The sequence below is a fragment of the Solenopsis invicta genome, chromosome 11, assembly GCF_016802725.1.
Source record: "Solenopsis invicta isolate M01_SB chromosome 11, UNIL_Sinv_3.0, whole genome shotgun sequence".
NCBI lineage: Eukaryota > Metazoa > Arthropoda > Insecta > Hymenoptera > Formicidae > Solenopsis > Solenopsis invicta.
Window position 1 is genome coordinate 10909195 of NC_052674.1, and position 23096 is coordinate 10932290.

Sequence of the window (23096 nt, forward strand, 5' to 3'; positions counted from 1 at the left end):
ACCAATCGCAGCGGTGGATCTCGAAAAGGCGCGCGCGACTTCCATTTTGAGAGGTCCGGGAATGTTTTGACAGCAGGCCGCGCCTGTCTAGGTACCACGCGCTCTCGTGGGTATCTCCGCCCGCGATTGCAGCAGTTGGTTGCAGTTGTTGCTGCCGCATAGTTCGCGCTGGTCCGCGCTGGTCCGCGCCCGTGTGTGCCGTTCGTTTACGTCGTATCGCAGTCGCAGGCAGGCAGCCGCGCATTATCGCGTCGTCAGGTATCGCCGAGCGGAAGCTCGCGACGCAGCGCAACGCCATACCGTACGCGATTGTCCGAGCGCGCGCAGGCGACTTCCGCTTTCGAGGCGTCGGGAGCGTCGCTTCGAAGGCCCCCGCGTTCGCGCGCGCGTTCCAGCCACCAAACCGTACGCCGTACGGCGGCGATTGGCGATTATGTGTTTTGGATACGCGCCGCGCGTCCGACGGGAATGGTCGCGCGCGAGTCCCGCGAACCGCCGCGCGACGGTCGCGTCCCGGCGAGATAAATCCGTCGTCGACCTCGAGGACGCGAGGAGACCCGAGGAGTAGTTACGCGCGCGGTTCCCCGGCGGTCCGCGGCCACCGCACGGGAACGCGAGTGCGCCCTGTGCGCCGCTCTACGACCGCCTGCTCCGTGCTCCGTAGTAGTAGTAGTAGTAGTAGCAGTAGTAGCAGTGCGATCCCTGCGCGAGCCACTCAGCAGCCAGCGAGCGTACGGCGAGTTATGCGAGCGCGCGCGTCTACCGGGACCATCGTCATCGCGGGTGTCGTTCACCGCTGACGTGCATCCCGATGCTTTGAGATACGGGCGGCCACACATACACACGTACACACATATACGTATATACATATATATTCACGTACAATACATATATATATATATACACACGGCCGGGCGGCGGAAGTGTTTTGCTCGATCCTCGTCGCGCGCGCAGTCCGTGCGCTCCACGGGGCCTTTCGGTCTCGTCGCTCGCTCCCGCCGCGCCGTTGGGTACGGCCCACCGAGGAAGGCGATCCGCGCCCGCACCGTCGTCGCGCGCACCGGAATTACCTCCCTTCCCCCCTCCGACACTTGGACGCCGAGCCTCCGTCGTGCCCGCCCGTGTCCCGCCCTGGACACGCCGATTCGCCCGATTCGCCCGCCACACGACGGGTTATGTTTCCCACCTTCATCGGGATCCTAGGTGAGTTTATCCGCCGCGCCGATCCTTCTTCTTCATCGGATGCGACGCGCGCGACCAATTGCCGGCGCGATAATGTGTAATCCGTGTCTACGTTGCTCCTTTTTGCGCCGCTCTAAGCGACCACTAGAAATAGTTTTTCTGCGACATAGAGATGGGATTCCTGGCTGTTAGCCGCGAGACACGTTCTCGCTTTTGTTCCGTTTATATATTTCTGAAACTCGAATGTTTAAGCTGTAGAAGGCGTATAATTGGAAGACATTAAATTTTGATTACTGTTGAGAATCTATGAACAAAGTCCAGAAATTTTCATAAATTTATTTTTATGTTAAAGCATAAGAAATCTATAAAGAAAAATTTCCAAGAAATTTTTGTATTTTTTTTTCTTGGAGAATTTGATGTGAAAATTATAAAAATCATTACTTTATTTAAGCAGTTCAGTGTTTATTGTGCGTCTTCTGTGGTTGGAATTGATACAGTGAATTAAGGAGAATTTGTGCAGAGTAGAATGATGTATTAATTATTAATCATGATTAAGTGCTGCATTTTGGCAAATCAAATCAAGTCCAGGGATATTTTTTGCAAATTTGTATGTATATTTATGTATACGAAGAGAAAAATAACTATTGCCTATACTAAGAATATTTTTGGATCTGTAAAAAGAGATAGATATTTTTTTGGTTTTGTTTAAATTCAAGAAATTAGAGTCGAAAGCATAATTTGGGAGGAATATTGTTTTTATTAAATACAAAAATGTTTAATGAGATGATACAAACATTTTGAAAAGAAAAATATTATAGAATTAAGATTTTATTGCTACTTAGTGCTCTATCTTTTCAAGTAATCTTAAGAATAACCCTCCAAATAGATTCGTCTAAGAAATGGGTACACACAGTTACAATTACGGACTCGTTACTTTCACAAATAGGCAGCAGGATTAAGATCAAGGAACTTTTAACTGTTCCTTTATTTTTTTAGACATACAATCGTGGTGGGAGGTGCCAAGTATAGCACACTTTTGCTCATTATTTAGAGCTGCCTTCAATCTTCTGGATTTTGATATTGAGGTATCTAATCTAAGTGCTAACTCTGTTATGAGTAAGCAGCGTATGTAAGGCCCGTTAGTACCGCTTCAGCATTTACGACGGCGAAACGGCTGTCACGCTTCAGCTTTGATCTTATTGTTTATTAGCTTATACATCATTTTGTTCTCTTCTTCACTTCACTATGAGCTACTATGTGCGAAATGTTTCTCAGTATTAACGTTACTAAAATTGTAGGATTTGGAAGAAGCTTTATTAACGGACGGAGGTACCGAGGGACGACTGCTTCAGGAACTGATAGTAAAGTTACTGGAGGGTTGCCTGCCAAATGACACCCGCAATGACATCTCCACCTTTAATTATCAGATGTTTTTGCGTAGACTTTTCCGGAAAAAATGTCAAGTATGTATTAATCTAGCCTTACATGACGCAAAGTTATCGGTTGCTCTGATATCGATAATAAAATGTAACTAAAATGTTTATTTGTACACATTTGTACAGGAATACGATTGCGAAAATCCTTTCAATACAGACGTAGACTTCGAATTGTTACCGCTTCGTCAAAAAGTAGAAATACTACGTGCGCTCTGTGACTTCAGGCTCGACGCCGAGGACGTAGTACGTACTCGATCTTGTTGCAAGTTATAATAATTTTACACTTTTTAAGCAATTATTTTGTGATATGACTAAACGAATGTAAAATTAACAACAGGAGCAGTCGTTGAGTAACTTGGACTCGGATAGTCTGCGAGTCGAACCTTTGGGACATGATCGTAAGAATTCTGCCTACTGGTACTTCTACGGCACTCGACTGTACCGGGAAGATTACATTGATACTACTAACAGTGCCTCACACAAGCAGAAAAGTAAACCAAGGGACAAAAAGCGTAAAAAACGACGGAACAGAGTGGCGAAGGAGGAACAGGAAGAGGAAGAGAAGGAGGAAGCTAGTTTAATAAACGGGAACAACGGACGAGAGAGCGTTTGGCAAGTTGTTTGTTTCACTCAACAGGATTGGAGCAGATTAGTTGAAAAATTTCGCGATTCGGTAATGATTACTCTTCTGCTTAAAGAAAAAAGAAATACGAAAAAATTGTTGCAGAATTGGAAATAAAATTACGTACACTTGTTTACCTAGGAATACGACACCGAACGCAAGCTTTATCGCACGTTGTCCGAGGACTTTATGCCCGAAATACCGAAGTTGTTTGATCTAAAAGAGAAACAACAACGACGTAAGCTGTTACAACGTAATAGCTCGCGAGTGCTTCGTAGCCAGGAACCTGCTACACAGATGGATGCAGTCATGGTCAAATCCAAGATCAGGACTAAAACGACCAAAGGGACTAAAAAAGGGACTCAAGCTTCGAAATCTTATATTAAGGAGGATGCAACTCCACCGTTACCGACTCCACCGATTCAGAAGAAGGGACGGCAAACGAATAATTCTTTAGCCTCGGCTGTCGGCCAGATTGTAATTCATACTAGGGACGAGGTAGAGGACTTGGAGAAGAAGAAAGGTATTGGTAATCATGGCGATGGCAATTTATCTCATAATTATGGATACAAATATGGTTATTCGTTCGGTATCGAAGAGGAGGAGCGTTGCGTCGGGATGCACAAGGTTCTCGAAAGTGTCAAGGACCATGTGGATGCCTGGCCATTTATCGAGCCCGTGGACGAGGACTATGCACCACGGTATAACCTCATATGCATTTTAAAATCATGATTAATATGCATCTGAAAAATGAAGTTAATGTGAATAATTTTTTATAGATACTACAGTGTGGTGCGCCGGCCAATGGACCTCAAAACGATGGAAGAAAAACTAGAAAATGGCTCGTATAAGAGTTTAAGTCAGTTTAAACGCGATTTTCGGCTTATCATTGACAATTGTAGGCAGTACAATGGCTCTGATAATGGTTTGTAATGCTTTTATCCGACTATTATATTTTTTTTGTGTGTGTATCTGCTTATTGCATTATATTATTGTCTGGGTAAAAGTTACAATACATTTTTATATTCCAGAATACACAGATATGGCGATTAATCTTAAGGAGGCTTTTGACAAAGCCGTAAGTCGATATTTAGAATCAGAGACATCCAGTGACGAAGACGCTGTATCTTCTCGGCCATTGGCCGGATCACCTACATCTTTATCTCATCCTTCACGTCATTTACCTTCTTCGCACCATAACGCACGTAAACGTTCAAAAAAATCAACCAAAAAGTCCAAATCATATAAACCTGAAAGTAAAACAAAATCTAAAAGTAATGAAAAAATGGATGAAGATGAAAAGAGGAATAAAAGTATTAAAGTTGCGAAAAAGAAAAGGGGAAAGAAAAAAGGTAAAAAGGTAAAAGAAGAAGAATTGGATGAGGACGAGGAGGAACAGGAGGATCAGGAAAGTGAAGATGCAATATCTGAAACTAGTATCTTAACGTCAAAGAGAAGAAAAAACGTTGATGTAAATAGTTTACTTAAAACCAAAAAGCTACCTAAAGAATCGGAAGAATTAAAAACGTCTAATAAAAAAGCGAGCAAAGAACGACATCAGTCGAAAAAAGACTCGGAAATTGTACGATCTGCTAAAGAAGCAAAAGAAAATAAAAAGCGGAAGGAGGATTTCGAGGAAGATTACGAGCCTCCGATAATTACGAAAAGTAAAAGTAGAAAAATAGAGAAGAAAGAACTTGAGGAAACTACGATATTGACGGACAACACGAAGAAGAGCAAATTGAAAAAGATCGAGGTGGAAGAAAGTGATACAGTATTCAAGGAGGATAAAAAACAATCTTCTCACGTTAAAACGAAAAAGAATCGTAAGAAAGAAAAGTCGAACTTAAAGACTGTAACCAGGTCTGATGAAAAATCCGACAAGGGTCACATGAAGCAAAAAAATAAGAAATCAAAACAAAAGAATGAAGAATTAAAAAATGGAGAGTTAAAAAGTCAAACAGATTCCAAAGAAGTAGAATTAGAAAATGCTTTAGATTCCAAACACACTCACATCTCCAAAAAACTTTCCACGTTAATTGGTAATAAAGATGTAGACTCGCTTGATAGTTTAAAAGATAAGATAAGCGATAGAAGACGGGAAGAGAAATTGAAAAATGAAAAGGAAAAACAGAGGAAAGCGATGAAGAGTGACACTCATGGTGTCTATTCAAAAAAAGTGCCTTCAAACAGTAATACTTTTCACGACAATGATAAAGATAGTGCAAAGCGATCAAAGTCGAAGAAAAGTATGAAGGAAGATAAGACGGATGACGCGATTAAGAAACATAATTCTGAAATCAATGAAAATAAGAAAAGCACTCATGCTAAACATACCAAAGGATTGGGAGCAGAAGAGAATGCAGCGATTCAAGCATTAAATCAAGCGACGGAGAAAACACTTCATGTAAGTTTACAAAATATTGCTTTCAAAGTTATTTTTATTCAAAGATTTCTTATGGAACACATATACAAAATATATACAATATATAAATCAATTATAACATTTTTTAGAACATATAATAATTCTCATTTTAAAAGAAATAAGCAAGTAATACATCCAATGAAAGCAAATTATTTAAAGAGGAAAATTTTTAATTATGTGTTAATTATCTTTAACGTCGATAATTTTGTGCATATTATTAGATATATTGAGAGATCAGACTATCAATAATATATTGCTTCTAAATTCATCTTAATACGAAGATTCACATTTTCTTTTAATTTTATTTATATTCTCCGAATCATACATACTGATTTTGTATGTAATAGGACATTAATAAGTGGCTTGACGACGCGCCCAAGATCTCGGAATTTTCCTCTGGCAGTGATTCGCCAGTGCTTCATACCTCTTCCATCGAATCCAGATCAGGATCCAAGGTGGAGGCTGCGCGAAAGAGACCGAGCTCTATCAAAATATTTGGTCCTCATGGACCAAGTCGACCGAAAAAGATACAGCGCACGATCGATCGTTTACAACCTGGTAAAAGCAAGGGAAATTTGCTTCTGAAGAAACCGCTTAATGTGTCCAGCGCTAACACCAGTGATACCGCGACCTATTCTACCAGTGATAACGATCAATCGAATAAGGATAACGACGAAGAACCGAAGCTCAGTTTAGGTACTGTGCTGAAAAACGTGGATTCTATCCAGTTGATTTGTAAGAGTTTGGTATCGTCACCTAATCCCAATTTGTCGAACGACGACGAGGAAGAGGATCACTCTCTTATCACGATTCAAGCGTCTAACGTGAAAGAAGAGAAAACGAGTGCTAAGGAAGCTACGAAAACATCGAACGTAAAAGAGGAGAAGGATGCGGCTCGATCCGGTACGGAAGAAACGCAGAAACCAAAATCCGCCACACCAAATTTGAGTGCCTGGTTCAAAGCCTTTGGAGCGCCAAAATCAAAAAAGAAAGAAGAGGAAGCGGAAGAAGTCACGATAATGAAGAAAGACGGAGATTCGCAGGAAGCATTTTGCGGCAGACAAAGACGATTGAGCACCGGTGGTAGCAGTGTCAGTGAATCGGTGTCCAGTTTCTCCCAAGAATCGCCACCGGCACCTCGCGCGGCGCATTCCCCGCAGTGTCAGCCCGTGATAACTCCGACCGAGCCGATAAGAGGTGCGGGATTTTATCAAGACGCAATGTCAACTGGAAGCAGCCCCTACAACAGTCCCTATTACGCGACCCCGCCGAGATACAGCGCGCAATTGCCACCCACTCCGTCGCCGCAAAATCATCCGCTGTCGCCAGCTTATCCGTCATCTTACGAGCAACCACCACCAGTCTATCCTCAGGTACATGCGCAGCCGCCGTATCAATCGCCGTATCAGAAATCCTCACCTCAAGATAACGCCAATGAGGCGTATCCGCAAATGTCTCCGCAACGTTTTCCGCAACAATTATCCGCCAACAGTCAGAATCAGTCACCTGTTTATCCCCAACACTCGCCGCAAGCGATGCAGCCGGTTTATCCTCAACCATCGCCTCAAACACCACCGTCGAATTACTCGCAACCGTCGCCGCAGCAACCGTCTACTCCGAGTTACTCGCAGCCGTCTCCGCAACAGAATGCGGTTGCTAATTATTCTCAACCCTCTCCGCAGGCGGTCGCCAATTATCCGCAGCCTTCTCCACAGCAACAGCATTCCCCCTACTCACAGTCATCCCCTCAAACGCCGCCGAATTACTCGCAGCCGTCTCCGCAGCAGCACTCTCCGTACGCGCAGTCCTCGCCTCAACAACCCGCTGGGTACGCTCGTCTGTCACCACAACCACCGCCAACGAATTACTCTCAACCTTCGGCTCAACCACCTAACGCATATGCGCAGCCGTCTCCTCAGCCGCCGAGTTTCTCCCCGCAGACGTCACCGCAAGCGCGTCCCGCCAACTATTCCCAGTCATCGCCGCAGCCTCCGAATTCTTACCCTGCCCCGCAACACGATCGGAGTTACTCGCAATCGTCGCACCAACCAATTCAGACTTTTCCTCAGCATTCACCGCAAGCGTCGTCTCCGTTCTCCGAACCGTCGCCGCAGAGTAGTCCGTATTCCCAAACGTCGCCGCAACCGCTGACGAATTATCCGCAGTCATCTCCCCAGCAGCCGGCAACGTACTCGCATCCGTTACACTCGCCGCAGACACCGCCGAATTACTCGCAGCTTTCGCCGCAACAGACATCCGGGACAGTGGCACCGGCGGCGGCGGTGGCGGCGGCGGCGGCGGCAGCGGCAGCAGCAGCAGCAGCAGCAGCAGCAGTGAATTACTCGCAACCGTCACCTCAACAATCTCGGAATTATCCGCAATCCTCGCCTCAACAAAAGTCCACGTGCAATCCGGCACAGCCACCGCAACAATCTCCCGGTTACTCGCAGCCATCTCCACAACAGACCGCTAGTTACTCTCAACTTCAGTCGTCGAAGACGGAGGAATATGCTTCTCAAGCTACAGCGCCGTCTGCGAGTTATCCCCAGGATTACAAGCAAAATCCTTCGTATATTCAGCAGTCACCCACGATATCTTCGTCCGTGAGTGAAGCCGAGCACCGGACGGAATATCTCAAGTCCAACGCTACTGAGAAATCTGTGACGGGCGATCAGCAGAGGAGCTTTCCCGTTCAATCGGAATCGTTGAATCTGAACGCGAATCATCAGATCTATCAGTCGCCGAGTCAGTATCCGCCAACGTATCCAAACAGTTTCCCCAACGTCGAGCTCCAGAGGTCCGCTTCGAGACACGGCGGTCAGCAACAGACGCAGCAGCAGCAACAACAACAACAACAACAACAGCAGCAGCAGCAGCAGCAGCAATCGGCGCCGCAAGAGTCGCGAACCGGTTTTGCCGAGATACAGTCGCGCGGCTTTCTCGGCAAGGCACCGTCCGGTAGCGGTGATCAATTATCCGCGTCTGCATCGGATCAGACGCAGTTGTTGGCATTCCAGCAGAACTTGACGACAGCCCATGAGTCGCTTTATCCAAGCGGTTTCCAGCCGTCTGGTTACTCATTACCGCCACCAAACTCGAGGCCGGTGTATCCTAGTCCGCATTATTTCGACGCCAGCTCCAAGTCTACCGGCGGTGGCAGTGGAGGCGCGATCAGCAATTCATCCAGCAATCCTCCGCCGATGAAGAAACGCGCGTACGAACCGCCTTCCAATGAGTCCAGCACTCGCGGTCTGTCGCAAGAGAGCGCGGTGACGCGTCCGGGTCAGGAGCAATTTCCAAGTTTCGAGCCAATGATGTCTCTCTCGCAGTCGGAGGCCGTGTCGGTCAGTCAGTACGATGGCACGTCGTTCGTCACTGGCCTGGCCGACTCTATGGCGACCAATTCGGCATACGCACGACTGAGTCTCGGTTTAGTGGGCCGGGGATCGGGAAAGGACCAGCAGCAACTACTGACGATCCCACGACCACCGCCTGGAACGAAGTCGGACCATCTCGCCGCTTACGGTCGCGCCGCCGCACCCGGTCCTGCTGAGCTCGAGCAGCTCAATCTGCTGCAGAGCTTGCAGAACGCCAAGAACAGCCAGGGTATCCTCGCGATATCGCGACGAGCCGGCGAGAGCGACGTACGGGCGACGCCTGTCGCCGCGATGACGCCCACCGCAACGCCGTCCAAGACGAAGAGGAGCCGGAAGAGCAAACATCCGCAACAACAGGAACAAACGAACGCGGCCGTGACAGCGACAGCCGTAACGACGAACGCTGTCGCAACAGCCGCTGATCAGCAGCAAACGGCAGGAATGCCCGCTTTCCCGCAGTACGCGGCTGCGTCTGCCGCGACCGAATCTATCGGTGCTTTGAAGACAGTACCGCCGCCCGCGGGTAGTGCCTTCAACTTCGCTGCCAGTGCTAGCGGTGGGACCACCGGCCACGCGCCGCCGTTCCCCTATGACAAGGACGCTACCGCGGCTGCCGCATTTGCCTTCTTGACAGATGAGTTCCGCAATCCGGGTAGTTACTACATGGCCCTGCGACAGCAGCAGCAACAGCAACAACAGCAGCAACCACAGTCGTCGATGGTGCCGCCAACAGTGAGCAGCGCCTCGGGCCAACCGACCGCCTGCAACAAACTCGGTAATCAGCCACCACCAAGGAACTATCCACCGCCACATTCGTTCCTCCACTCGGCCGCCGCGGCCGCCGCCGCGCAGAGGTCAGCGGCGGCGGCAGCGGCCTACGTCCCGCCGGTCTCCGCCTACGTGACGCCGCACGGGCCCAACCTGACGGTGGACCAGGCCGCCTATCAGCAGTACATCCATTCGCTCTACGCCCTCCAGCCATCGCCGCATCATCACCGACCGTCCTGGCTTTAGCCACTAAGATCGCTGCAAGATCGGTCTGTGATTCGATGATGACAGATTAATCTTCTGATGGATCTCGAGACATTCGAGATCCAAAGGGATACCAAATATTAATCGAAAGTCTTGGCGAGCGCGCGAGAGAGCAGTATGCCCTTACCTTATTTTTTATCTTTTTTTTTTAAATCACAAAGGACATCCTCCTCGCGACTTGTCTTTTCTATCGTTTTTTTTTTTCCTTTTTTTTTACGTAACTGACCGTATCGTATCCGTGAGGCTCTCTACGGAAATTAGGTAAACAATCGTTTGTAGATTTCTTTGACTGCAGTTTCCTTTTTACAAGTGACTCGCGAAACTTTGACACTTTTACACCGTTCGTCGAAAGTAAAGAAGTCTAGCTTCTACATATATTGTACATAAAGGACAAGTCTACTTTCGATATAGGAATTTTTGATAGTTTTCTAAAACGAGATTAACCGGCAGGTTCAATAGCTCTAAGTCGAGATCGCTAGCGCCAAGAGTAAGTCGATCCGCACGTCTATCAAAAGTTCCTCCGTTTGCAATGTCGGGCAAAATGTATCCGCGAGCAAATAACGTATAACGTAGAATATAATACATTATATGTTTGCATCATATAATGTAGAGTCACTGCATCAGTCACTGAATCAGTAAATGATTGTTAAAAAAAAAGAATATTAAAATAGTAATACTTCGGCTGCGTTCAGAGAACATACTATTAACGTTATTCCGTTATTCTATTTTTATCGACATAAAATAAAGATAAAGTGACGTGTTGTGCAGTATGCTCCACGAACGCAGTTTTCAAATCAGCAAATTGCAAATTGATTTATACTTTTTAGTTCTAATTTTCATACAGATTTGATTAAAATATCGTTTTTTTATTTAAATATGTAATCATATCAATTTATTTTTAATTATTCGTTATATGTCGGATGATTAATACCGATATCTCGTGGTAATAATCAGCAAAAGTTTTTGTTTGAATTTCAAGTCCTAACTTCAAATTTCTTCCATTGTTAGGTCGACAATTAAAATTGGTTCTTATTTTTTTCCATTGATTCGTCCACGGTGCTTTCAAAATTCTGCGATCATGAATGAAATTATTGTATCACTCGGTTGTTCAAACGTGAACTGGCAATAATTTTATATCATTGTTATCAAGTTCATAGATTTGGCATAATAATCTTGACCTGATTCTTCCTGATTTTCCTAAATTGCAGTTTATTCCATTAAACTCGCTTAAAAGATCATTTATTACGAGGATATTTACAAGCGGCTCATCTTTTATTTAAATTGCTCTGAGATTTTTTTCAATCAGTAATTTAGGATCACTGCAGTGACTCTATATATATAAACGCGTACCTATATGTATAAATGTGTATTTATACACAACGTATCATTGTTGCATACATTGTCATTCGCGAATGCATTTCGCCTGACGCTTACCTCTGCGTTGACAAGTGCACGCGCGAACGAATTTTGCACGTGCTCGTTGGTGTGTATGTGCGTAAGTACGTGCGTGCGTATGCGTCGGGACATGGAAGTATGCAATATTTAATTTTTGCGTTATTAATCAGCTGATGACGGGCGTCCTCCCTCTCAGTAGCTCCGCCATTCGGGTCCACGATTCGCCAAGTGTCGTCTAGCCCGTCAGATTTTTCGTTAATGATCTTTCTGTTCGGTCCGGTAGCGAATTAATCGTCGAACTCGTAGATGAAGACTCCTGCGAAGGGGATAAAACCGAAGAGGAGATTCTCTGTGTATAATAATTATCGAGCGCACGCTCCGTTGCTGGTGTACGTTATGTAGATTACCTAGCATCATAAGAAATAGCATGTAAGGGAGTTAGGCTTTTTTTGTATATATACATAAAACATATCTCGCGTAGAGGACGACGTGCTCGATCTTGAAGAGATCTCGACGAGGTGCAAAGACCCGGGAAAGGGAACGAGAATCGGTCGTGATTCGAATTAAATCTCGCGACTTTGAAGAGAGACATGTCTTTCTTTTTTTTTCTTTTTGTTATTGAGAGAGGCGTATATAATAATAGCATAACGAGAGATCAGCAGAAATATATGTGTATAAGCATATGTGTGCGAAAAAAAACAAAAAAGACGAAATATACCGTAATACGCCGTAATGTCGTCGTAATACACCCATTAATTCATCTTTATCGTTGAGCAGCGAGTATCGTCGGGAGAAGAGAAGCGGTATTGGAACTTATAAATATATACATATATATTGTAAATGTATATTGTAAATGTATCTATGACAAATTAAAGCGCAGTTTGTTACAAAATTGCGAGGTTTATACTGTGATAGCAACTATCTCCCGATACGCGCGCGCGTGATGAATTATCCTCCCCCTGTTATAGGGTGTTTCATTTATCCTCAGCACGTAAAAATGCTCGTTGAATAGAAAAAAAAAATACCATTCTGTACATTGAAGCTTTCCTTTTTCTTTCTATTGCGTTACTTTTTACTATTGTTTGTTGTTGATGAAGCAAAAGGCTCTCCGCATGCCGAATAATGTATCTTCTGTATCTGAAACGAATGCTCGTTCTCAGGTCTCACGAGAAAAATTGTATCGAGTGCAATTAAAGAGAACCAGGTCCCTTTTTTTCATTATACTTTTCCTGCGTTCTTTTTTTTCTTACCTCGTTTCATTAAGTCTGTTTATCGCACTTGAATTATTCTACATTTCATTCTCCAGTTATAATGTACGCGTGCTTGTCTCATTTCTAATGCTCGAGATGCAACTGAAACAAATTCATTTAACGTTTCTTTTTTTGCTTTTTTAATCTAACCGGATCACTGGTGCCCGATATAAAAGTGTTTTTAGACTTTAAAAAATCTGGAAAAATTTCTGATACACTCTTCCAATATTCTGGAATATTGTTCTAGAAGCTTGAATGTATGTTTAGGAATTTTTAGAGATTTTTAAAAAATTATTTTAAATGGAACAAGTGATTGAGAAATAGAGAGACTTATGATCATGGTAGCAAGGAGATACTTTACACAGATTGAATTAATCCTCTTATTGCATTCTTACGCTTTTAGCTTTTATCATCGTCGATTGTCGCATGCAAATGACATTTGATTTGAAAAAAGCTTCCAGGAAGTCGAACATTCCTTTTACATTTATTTATTTCTTTTTTGCCACATCACGGTTTCATTAATAGATTCACATTTTTAACCTAAAATGACGTCAACGCAGTTACGTTTTACGATGAAAAGAATATAATTTATGAAGGAAGATGTTTTCGCGAAATGTGTACGAATATAATAACTACATGTCATTCGTATATGATATTATGCAGACAATGCGTAAAATTACACGTGCCGGAGGAGAGCGCGCAATCATCTATTCGGTAGCAAGCGTAGCGAGACAGCTGACAGAGCGGGGTAATCCGAAACTGCCGCGTAGCGCGCGGGAGGAAGAGCTAGCGAAAAAAGTACGAAAAAACGCGAACGCGCAGTGGAATCGAGTGGAACGCAAGCGCGCGTTCGAATATGTCGCAAGTTGCGCGGAACGACGGCGTCCAGGCGTCTCGTGGCCGCGCGACTCGCGAGGAGGAACGAGGTTGTAGGCCTGTGTAGACCGGCGGTGGCTCATGACCGACGTGCACGCACCGCAGAAGCATCCGTTGCGTAACGGATCGACGGAGAGAGAGAGAGAGAGAGAGAGTGTGAGACGTGGTGGAAAAACAAGAGTACGCCCGATCAGCGCTTATCTGCGATTCACGCGATAATTATTGTGAAGTGCCCCGCGGACGCAGAATCGGACCGGGACGACTGACCTGGTCCGCGAGCGAAGTGCAAAGGCTCGACCGCATACACGATATATTGGTTAAGTTAAGCGTTGCGCGGGATGGTGCATCACTCCGAAAGAGCTCCGATCTAGCCCGCGGGATTCGCGTTTGAGGTACGATCGAGTTTCATCCTTCGCGATTGCCTTCAGTGACGACGTGCGAGTGTTTGTTGCCCGCGCGCATGATGTGCATCTTGTACAATTCTTTTTGTGTACTCATCAAGGTGATTTTAATCAAACTCCGATCAGCTTAATTGACGAATGAAGCCGACCATCGTTTAGCTGTCAGTTTTATAATTTCCAATGATTGATTCACTGTCCTTGATCTAATCTTTCTTTCCACATGTTAAACGGCAAGAAATCAATTAGTCCATCCATGTCAACGGTACAAGTGTTGCTTGATAAGTTAATTACTGATTAAGGCCCATTGCACTAGATTAACTTTAAACTCGGTTTAACTTACTTTTATGTTCTTTTACTTTTAATAATTAGAAAGAAATGGAAAGTGTTATAAATTAAACCGAGTTCAATGTTAATCTACATTGATGCCTATTTCCACCAACGTAGATTAACTTTGATCTTGGTTTAACTTATTCTTTATCTTCAGTTTTAAGATTGAAAAGAGATAAAGAGTAAGTTAAATTGAGGACAAAGTTAACTTACAGGTAGAAATGGGCATAAAGAGATTTTTTTACCTTTTTTTTATTCTGAGAATTAGAAAAGGCTAGAAAGTAAATTAAATCAATATTAAGGTTAATCTACATGAATACGAATGTTGATTGGAGTTTGTATACCCTTGATCTATAAAGTACTGCTGAAGGTACTAGTAATGTCATTGCGAGATTTGAGAACAATTCTATATAAAAATATAGATCTGCCCTTTAGTTATTGTTCAGATGCTTTATGCCATAATATTGTTATAGTTTGTTATTTTGCTGCAGGTACGAGTTGCACAAGTTAAATTGGATTGACCAACTACATATCTCAATCATGTTGCAAAACGTGAATAAGGAACTGGCCCCTATAAAATCACATTATTTTCTTTACAATGCTGGTAAGTCTAGGCAAAATCATGTCCCTTTGAAAACTGTTCCTTGTATTTTGTATTAATGGCTCTTATCCTGTTTGTAGCAACGGGGCCAATGGTACAGTTTTTGCCAACAATTGGAAAGCAGTTGGGCTTCTCCGCGACGGTGGTCGGTACAATATACACAGTATTACCAATTTCCGGTCTGATCGCGAAGCCGCTGTTCGGCAGTCTGGCTGACAAGTTCAGATTGCACAAAACATTATTCTTGATATTTGAAGTTATATTAGCAGTAGCGTTTTTCTCTATTTATTTCATTCCTGGAATGGATAGGAGTGCAAAAGTTAGTCTTATCTGTGACAAGGATCTGCCATACTTGAAGATTTGTCCGCAGATAGAATTCTCAAAAAAAGCGTTAAACGCTGTAATTGAAAATTTGCATATTGACACTGCCTGCCAGGTGTGTATACATGTAATTTTCTCTATCACACATTATTTTTTTCGTATTAATTAACATGTATAAATGTAATATTTGTGTTCATAGTTGTCTTGTAAAGGAGTATCTCAGGGTTTTTTAGAGCTCTCTGGCAAAAATGTATCTGCAAACAGCACATTTGAATTCGGTGTAGGATTCGATTTATATCAAGACTTATTTGTAAGAGATTTGTACAATTTTTTTATCCGCCTCGTGTAATTGTAACATCGATTTTATTATTAGAAATCATTTGCAGACAAAGAACTGCGTGGACGTAAGGGTGCGCACATTTCTCGATGGCACTGCACACGTGCCGGTATGTGGAGACCGGCTAAGGACTTGGTGCACGGCAATTTGCCACAATAACAGTGCGTTCAATCATCTTCTGCAGGAGGCGAAGGATTCGCGAAGTGATATGAAACATTCTACTTATCAGTTCTATTTATTTCTATGGGCGGCCATCATCAGTTGGGTTGGAATGGCCGTTGTAGTTAGTATAGCCGATGCCATCTGCTTCGATCTTCTTGGTTCGTATTACGCTGTTGCGAAGATAACGTTATTGTTACGCTACAACTATTTCTGTGCGTTTTTCACAGGTAACGAAAGAAGAAAAGATTATGGGAAACAGAAGATGTGGGGCAGCATTGGTTTTGGTATTTTTGGTATAAGTGCTGGCTACCTGATAGATCTTTCCAGCAAGGGACAATACGAAAAAGATTACACTTGTATATTTTATATTATGCTAGTGGCTATGATCGCCGACATTGTAGTTTCTGCAACATTAAAAAAGGTACAAAAAAAAATTCGTAAGTGCTACAGCTATTAAAAACAAGGCTGGAACCAAGGTTGCGTTCTGAAATTCACTGCAAATACTAAAAATCTATAGTTCACATATATTATAAATTTTCAGTCTTCAAAGTGAATGACAGAATACATCTTAAGATAAAAGTTTGGTACTTTTTATCAAAAGAATCCAAAATTGGCAAGTAAAATGGGGCAGTATCGTTACAGAAAAATCCAGAATGCTCTGCGGACGAGCCGTCGCTATTTCGGGAACTATTAAGCGTTATCAGAGAAGGAAGGGTATTGGTGTTTGCCTGGTGGTGCGTGGGTGCCGGAATGTGCACAAGTGTCATTTGGAACTTTTTGTTCTGGTACAGCGAGGTCCTAACAACCAGCTCTCATTTCACATGGATTAAAACTCTGCAGGGTCTGATGACTGGTGTTCAGTGTTTCCTAGGAGAATTACCTTTCAACTTCATATCGGGTAGCGTGCTGAAAAAACTTGGTCACGTTAACGTCATGAGCCTCGTATTGCTCATCTATGCAATTAGGTGAAATATAATAAGTTTTTATAATATATAATTGATTTGTATATTGCTAAAAATACCGATTTAACTCCACAGATTTATGGCATATAGCATTATATCGAATGCCTGGCTGTTTTTAATTCTTGAATTGCTTCACGGACCTTCGTTTGGTCTATGTTGGCCGACAATGGTATCCTATGGTGACAAAGTGACACCATCCGGTACAAAAGCCACAATGCAGGGATTCATTGGTGCTGTTTTTGAAGGAATTGGTTAGTTATTTGATATTATATGAAATGATTTATATTTTTTAACTCGTCTCGTACCATAAGCTTTTTATTCATTATCTATTTTAGGAGTGGCAAGTGGTAGCTTCATATGTGGTTGGTTAATAGATTCTTATGGAGGTGTTGTAGCTTTGAGAACTTTTTCAGTGGGTGCTCTTTTGTGGTTAGGCGGTTTTTGGTTGATGGAACTTTTCCTAAGGAAATTGAAAGCCTATCCGCTATACCGAGGACATAATCGTGAGTAACGATTATGTGGATATGTAAATAATGAAGCAAAAGATTAAATGTACCATTTTCTGGATTCACGGTTAAAATATTGTCACATTCAGAAATATCGACAAAATAATCACTGTAGCATTTACATTGAAATTAAGATCGCGAATTGGGACATTCTGTATATTGCATGAATCTGTATTTTAATTTGCACTTTAATTGTTATCTGTTTCTTGCATATTTAACGAAAATAATAGTCCAATATTCCTATTGATTCTTTTTCAGATCTCGCGAATTATGCCAATCCAGACGACGCTATTCTTATGACGATAAGTCAAGAATTACAAACTTATTAATAGAGCAATTTTTATACATAATTAACATAATTTTATAATTTATCAATACATTTATATTGATAAATCAATGAAAGTGTTACATTGTACGATTGAAATTGACAATTGATTTTTCACTGCATTTCAAAGAAATAATTGTCTTTCATCACATCGATATTTTGACTTTTTATCATATTCAAAAGAAATTCAGTATTATATATATATCATCATATAAATATGAAAAAAATGTGTAAATTATATCGCATCGTCATTGTAATATATACTTTTTTAGAACTACACATATTTCTTATTTATGTTTACCTTCGTGCTTTTACGCACGGATAATAACCATAGAAAAATGTCTTTTAAAAATATATAACATTACCAGTTGTATGCATGTCTACAAAACATCAGAATGAAAAATAGCAAACTGTGAAATTAATATATCATGTAAAAAAAATCAGATATTTTAACTTCGAAATTATTGGATGTTTAGCAATAATTTCAACATTCTTAAATTATTACCGTAGACTCTTATAATGCTTGATAAACCTGAAGATTCATTCTCGTAATATTGCAGAATAATATTTAATAGAATGTCATTGGTAAGATGTTAAAATGAGTATTAGCTAGGATAATATGTGCAGAGATAAAAATTATCGAGTTGGTCAGCAAAATATCTCAACCATTTATTCACTGTGAATCCATTTTTTCCAAGAGCGGAGATATACCAACACTAACAAACATAGCATGCCTGTTCGATCGCAATCAGTCGATTAGCACAACTTCCTTACGAATCTCGTCTACTCTATCAATAAAAAGCTACAAATAACTTTCTTTCCATTCGTACTGCGACACTAAGTAATGATCGCGGAGCATTCGTATGTATAATCTTCGATAATAATCCAGTATATCGTCTGTCGGCGGTATACGGGAGACTCACATCGCAGTAAACATTTCCGTGGCGTTAATCTTGTTTCGGCGTCGATGATCGTTGAGTGACGGAGCGTGACGGTGAGGCGGTTTGACTGCTACTCGGTATAGGTTCTATCATAGCTTGCAAATTGGGAATCTCACCCGTCGCGGTATCGCAACAATCATTCATTATGATCCCGGCGCCCGGATGAATAAATGCGAGGCTGCCCTCGCTGGACGAAGCTAAGCTGGTCGAGAGAGGAGGAGATCGTTCCTTAGGTGATGCCGAGGAAGCGGGATTACCCATGGGTGAAGTGTTGGAGTATGTCGCAGTTTCCAGTTTACCATGAAGCTCGAGTATACGGCCCTCCAAGAGAAGATTTATCTCCACTTGCGCCCGATATTTGGATTCGACAGCCTCTAATTCGGATGAGTGTTGCTCTTTCGTCTCTTGCAGGAGCCGTTGTAGATTCACCAGCTGTGTTTCTTTACGCGCTTCCTTATTTTCTAACTCGCTCAAACGTGCTTTCAGGGCTTCCAAATGTGACGATCGTGATTCCAACTGTCGCCGAGTATCTACAAAAGAATTTCAATAGTATTCATAATGTGCGCAGAGTACGTCATTCTCAGGCTTATTGGTTTTTGGATGCTTACTATTTAACTCTTCTGTACACGATTTCTGAATCTGCGCCGTTTCTTGCTTGATTGTTGGTGAGAAAGTACCTGTGTTTTCTTCTAATCTTAATTGCGCCTACAAAAAATAAATAAAACGTGCGTGTACGCAATTATTTCCATAATATTAATTTGCCATAATTTTTCAGCTTAATTTCCATTAACTAAATTTGTTAAGATGATTTCTTAATTCGAGGAATATGTTACCTCTCCTAAAAGCACAAATTTTTTCTGCATAGTTTCCACAATGCTTTCCAGTTCTTTGCCACGATCCGCAGCCTTTAACGCCGCCTTAAGCTGATGTCCTGCGTTGAAAAGTTCTGCTTCGACAGAACGAAGTTGTTGCTGCGTTTCAGTCGTCTTCTTTTGTTCACTTTTTAATTCCAATTCTAAATTCTCCAGACGATCTTTGAACGCGTGGCTTTGCCGTTGCTCTTCAACGCACTATACAAGTAACACAAGTGATGATTATTAGTCTTCTAATATTTTTTTTCCTGTACATTTATGAAAATGAAATAGATACCTTAGTTTGCCAATGATGTACAGTTTCTTTGTATTGTTCCTCAGCTTGATGTGCTTCCCTTTTATTATGGTCCAATTGCGCTTTTAATTCTTCCACTTCTCTTTCGATCATTTTTAAACGTTCAGTCTGTAAGACAAAAAATGCCAAGTCTATTATATATAACAATCACATAAAAATTTAATAAATATTTATAAGCATATGAACGGACCAAAGCAAGATTATGTTCTTCCGAAGCTCGCAAATCTCTCAGTTTACCAAGCAGACGTCGGTTACGCTCAGCATGAACTTCCCGTCGCTGCCGCTCGAATTGCAGTTGCATTTGCATAAGTTGAAGTGACTGATTAGCGCAAGTTGGATCTATACCATCATCTTCTCCTCCGTCTTCTTCCGCATCTTCCTCTCCTTTCTTTTTCTGTTTCTGCTTGCTACCATTTGGCTCTGTAAAAAGTTAGTATTTTATCTCACTTGCCAAAAACCCATTTTACTTTACTTGTCATTATACACAGATTACTTCATATTTACTTGTTTTACTAGAGAAGCTATTCGTTCTTGTGCATGCCTCGATGTACCGATCGAGCATGTTGATTGGTGACATTCTTGAATCAGAACTTTCTTGACTAAAGTTTTGGCTGTTCTGATCCAACATTCCTAGCAGCAGGTGCTCGTATGGAAATAAGTCACACGTTTGACTGCCAGTATCCTTCACTCCCATTGATACTTGATCCGTCACGTCTTCGCTATAACATTTCTTTTGCGTATCCATGTCCGGACAAGATCTAGAGTGTCGAATCTGCAAACAAATATTCTTTTCTTTGTTACTGTAAATATTATGTAATAATCTTTGAATTCTTTGACACTTTACTTTGTGCGTTATGTTTGAATTTGAGTCTTCTATTGGAAAATGGCATTGAGAATACAGTCGAAGTTTATAAATCTTTTGCGATAAATCGGACAATGTGCCGACCATGTTCCTTTCGTTTCGTGTTTCGGATTGCGCTTCAACATATTTTGGCATCTCAACTGCTCCATTTCCATGCGAACTGACAATCTCCAATACCTACATTAGAAAATTATTACATATATAATATCACATCTGTATTTATTACAAGATTTATTAAATTGCTCAAACCTCTTGATCCTCTTGCCAAGAATCATTTTTCCCGTTTTGACTTATAGCCATTTCTAAGAGCCTTCCATTTTCTTCGCTACTATTCACTGATTTTTGCGACTGAAGAACATTTTGTCTGTCTGTCATAATTTTACCTAATCTATTCGATAGAAATCCATGTGTGTTTGATGCAATGTCTGCACCTTTCACGGAAACAGAAGAGGAATTTATAAGAGTTGGTGTTGATGGCCGAGAAGATGTGCCATTGCCCAGCGCGTTTAGAGCACGCACCGCACTAGATCCTATAGGCGCTTGTCTCGTTGATAATTTTCGTAAATCCTGCGTGATACGTGATATATACTTTCGAGAACGTAAAAAGAAAAATCATTTTTATATCTCTTTGTATACCTTAACAGGAGTTGTTTCAGGGGTAGCTTCAATAGCAGCTTCAGGTGGGGAAGTACCACTTCTATTGTTATTAGGCGTCGGCGGGGCGGAACGGGGCTCGTGAGATGTATTTTGCGGCGGGCTATGCGGTGACACCGTCATACTCGGTGACCAGAATGTATCATCTTCCCCATTACTAATTTCCATAGTCATTACTCCACCACAAATGTTTATCGGCGCGCAAGTGATGGAAGATTGATCTGTAGGTGTATAAACAAAGCATTACTTTTTTACTCGCATGCCGTGAGCAGAGAAACACACAGGTATGAAAATGGTAGTAATGCTAACCTAGAGGTGGAGTGCACCGAGAGTTAACTACTCCTAAAATTTCTTCCCGACATTTGTCTAATGTAAAACGGTCGCATTCTATCACAATATCGTGATGTTCCATCTTTTTCCACCTAGGATGCAACAATAAAAGGAGGTAACAATAATTTAGACAGTACTACATAATGTAAAATATTTTATATCTAATATATACCTATTGGTTGAAATTTCTGCATCCTTGGATGCTGTGACAAGAGAAGGATGCATACGCACAGAATCCAACATGGGTCTAATAGTATGAGTAAATGTAGCCAATTGATCACGTTGAACATACTGTTGCTTCAGGTATGATATAAAATTGCAAGGATACATCGCGTACAGTCTATGAAATAAGCTGTATAATCCTACCTATAATGGTAGCATGGTAAGTAGTTTGCGTTAACGTTATGACAATTAATAAAAGATTATAAACATTCACCTGCAAATGTATGAGGTACAAATGGTCCTTGTCGATAACATTTGGTGCTGTGGTCGAATTAAAAGGAGTAGAAGAAGAAAGTAAGGAGGATTGATGATGATGATGATGATAATAAGAGGCCAAACGGCCAAATACCTCAAATATTTCTGGTAGATATGGCCCTAGAGCAGCAGGTAACATTGGTAACAACATTACTAACAGAAGAAGGGCACTCATAAGTGGTAATATATCTGCTTCCACCTTCAAAAATATAATCTAATAAAAACTGTATATATGTATCTCCATTTAATTATTTCTAGTATTTGATTTAAAATGTTCTTTTTAAATCAAATATATGTTCTAAATGTAAAGTACTTAATTAACTCCATTAAATAATTATTAGCATATAAAATAATTTATATACAGTAAAAACTATATATATATTTAAAATGTATAAGTCACGTTAAAATATGCTAAAAAATGCAAAAATTGATCAATTAATGAAGAAATTTGTGTATATAGATAAATATATGGATTGATAAAAAAAAATAGTGACATATTACCTTAAGTAATTTGAGTAGATCTCTGAACAAAGCATGACTGGCTAGCTTGTACAACCAAGTAGGCTGGCGTCTGGCTATATGCCCAAGTAATGTGAGTGCCTGTACTCTTTGTGTACTATTGCCAGATTTTGAAAGAATATCTGATAAACGATCTAATAAGTGTCTATCATGTGGCTCTCGTACACCTGCTAGTACTTCCGCTGTTCTCAAAGAGTTCGTAGAAAGATAATAATCAAACAATCCAATTACCAGCCAATTGTCCTTTGCTGAAAGTGATCCAACACAATTTTAAAATAATGGTTTTGTATTCCTGATTTTACAAAACAAACTTAAGCGTTACTCACTGCTTAAGAAATGGTCATGGAGTACTTTCTTAATCTCCTCGACCTCCCCAAGTTTATTTGATTCCAGGTAGGAAAACAGATCGGCGGCACCTGCAGAACCGACGCTCATCTTGACGGCGAATGATGGCTCGGCTCAAAAGATCCTACTCTCTCATGGTCATACGATCAGGCGGTGGAAGCAGAAATCGGTTCAGCAACGTCGCTCTGAGCCATCCGTCGTCTGTCACGCAAGACAGGCATTGTCTGAAGCGACGGAGATGCCAAGGTACCTGCGGGGAAAAGA

At 41.8% G+C, this 23096-nt stretch overlaps 3 protein-coding genes and 1 long non-coding RNA gene across 9 annotated transcripts; 2 read left to right on the top strand and 2 right to left on the bottom strand.

Moving 5' to 3' along the window:
- The first annotated feature begins 163 nt into the window (after positions 1 to 163).
- Positions 164 to 12361, top strand: LOC105200237 (PHD finger protein rhinoceros). 3 transcript variants are annotated; one of them, XM_011167692.3, is made up of 10 exons: positions 164 to 1203; positions 2179 to 2267; positions 2481 to 2645; positions 2745 to 2861; positions 2956 to 3291; positions 3382 to 3763; positions 3839 to 3941; positions 4020 to 4165; positions 4272 to 5647; positions 6013 to 12361. In XM_011167692.3, exons 1-10 carry the CDS (start codon positions 1176 to 1178, stop codon positions 10054 to 10056), a joined length of 6786 nt encoding a protein of 2261 aa, XP_011165994.2. In that variant the 5' UTR covers positions 164 to 1175; the 3' UTR covers positions 10057 to 12361. The 3 variants fall into 3 exon arrangements, with proteins under 3 accessions (XP_011165994.2, XP_011165993.2, XP_011165995.2); XM_011167691.3 differs by having other exon boundaries at positions 3382 to 3941; XM_011167693.3 differs by lacking the exon at positions 2179 to 2267 and having other exon boundaries at positions 3382 to 3941.
- On the bottom strand, positions 10281 to 13136 carry LOC120358948. Its single transcript, XR_005575833.1, has 2 exons — positions 12720 to 13136; positions 10281 to 12606 (listed from the first exon to the last, which is right to left on the bottom strand). It is a non-coding gene; the product is annotated as an uncharacterized LOC120358948 (long non-coding RNA).
- A 495-nt stretch (positions 13137 to 13631) lies between these two features.
- LOC105200236 (major facilitator superfamily domain-containing protein 6) lies at positions 13632 to 17814 on the top strand. Of its 2 annotated transcripts, none has more exons than XM_011167690.3 (10): positions 13632 to 13987; positions 14815 to 14927; positions 15005 to 15360; positions 15445 to 15555; positions 15632 to 15902; positions 15972 to 16165; positions 16387 to 16709; positions 16782 to 16957; positions 17042 to 17209; positions 17471 to 17814. In XM_011167690.3, the coding sequence occupies exons 2-10, from the start codon at positions 14864 to 14866 to the stop codon at positions 17539 to 17541; spliced, it is 1734 nt and encodes a 577-aa protein (XP_011165992.1). In that variant the 5' UTR covers positions 13632 to 13987; positions 14815 to 14863; the 3' UTR covers positions 17542 to 17814. The 2 variants fall into 2 exon arrangements, with proteins under 2 accessions (XP_011165992.1, XP_039310829.1); XM_039454895.1 differs by lacking the exon at positions 13632 to 13987 and adding an exon at positions 14035 to 14258.
- Positions 17815 to 18181: 367 nt separating this feature from the next.
- Positions 18182 to 23054, bottom strand: LOC105200235 (hamartin). 3 transcript variants are annotated; one of them, XM_011167689.3, is made up of 14 exons: positions 22814 to 23054; positions 22470 to 22735; positions 21928 to 22167; positions 21664 to 21857; positions 21471 to 21583; positions 21144 to 21382; positions 20757 to 21074; positions 20490 to 20684; positions 20150 to 20417; positions 19836 to 20065; positions 19628 to 19753; positions 19312 to 19548; positions 19087 to 19183; positions 18182 to 19008 (listed from the first exon to the last, which is right to left on the bottom strand). In XM_011167689.3, the coding sequence occupies exons 1-14, from the start codon at positions 22920 to 22922 to the stop codon at positions 18485 to 18487; spliced, it is 3156 nt and encodes a 1051-aa protein (XP_011165991.1). In that variant the 5' UTR covers positions 22923 to 23054; the 3' UTR covers positions 18182 to 18484. The 3 variants fall into 3 exon arrangements, with proteins under 3 accessions (XP_011165991.1, XP_039310826.1, XP_025992516.1); XM_039454892.1 differs by having other exon boundaries at positions 21928 to 22182; XM_026136731.2 differs by having other exon boundaries at positions 20150 to 20684.
- Between the last annotated feature and the right edge of the window lie 42 nt (positions 23055 to 23096).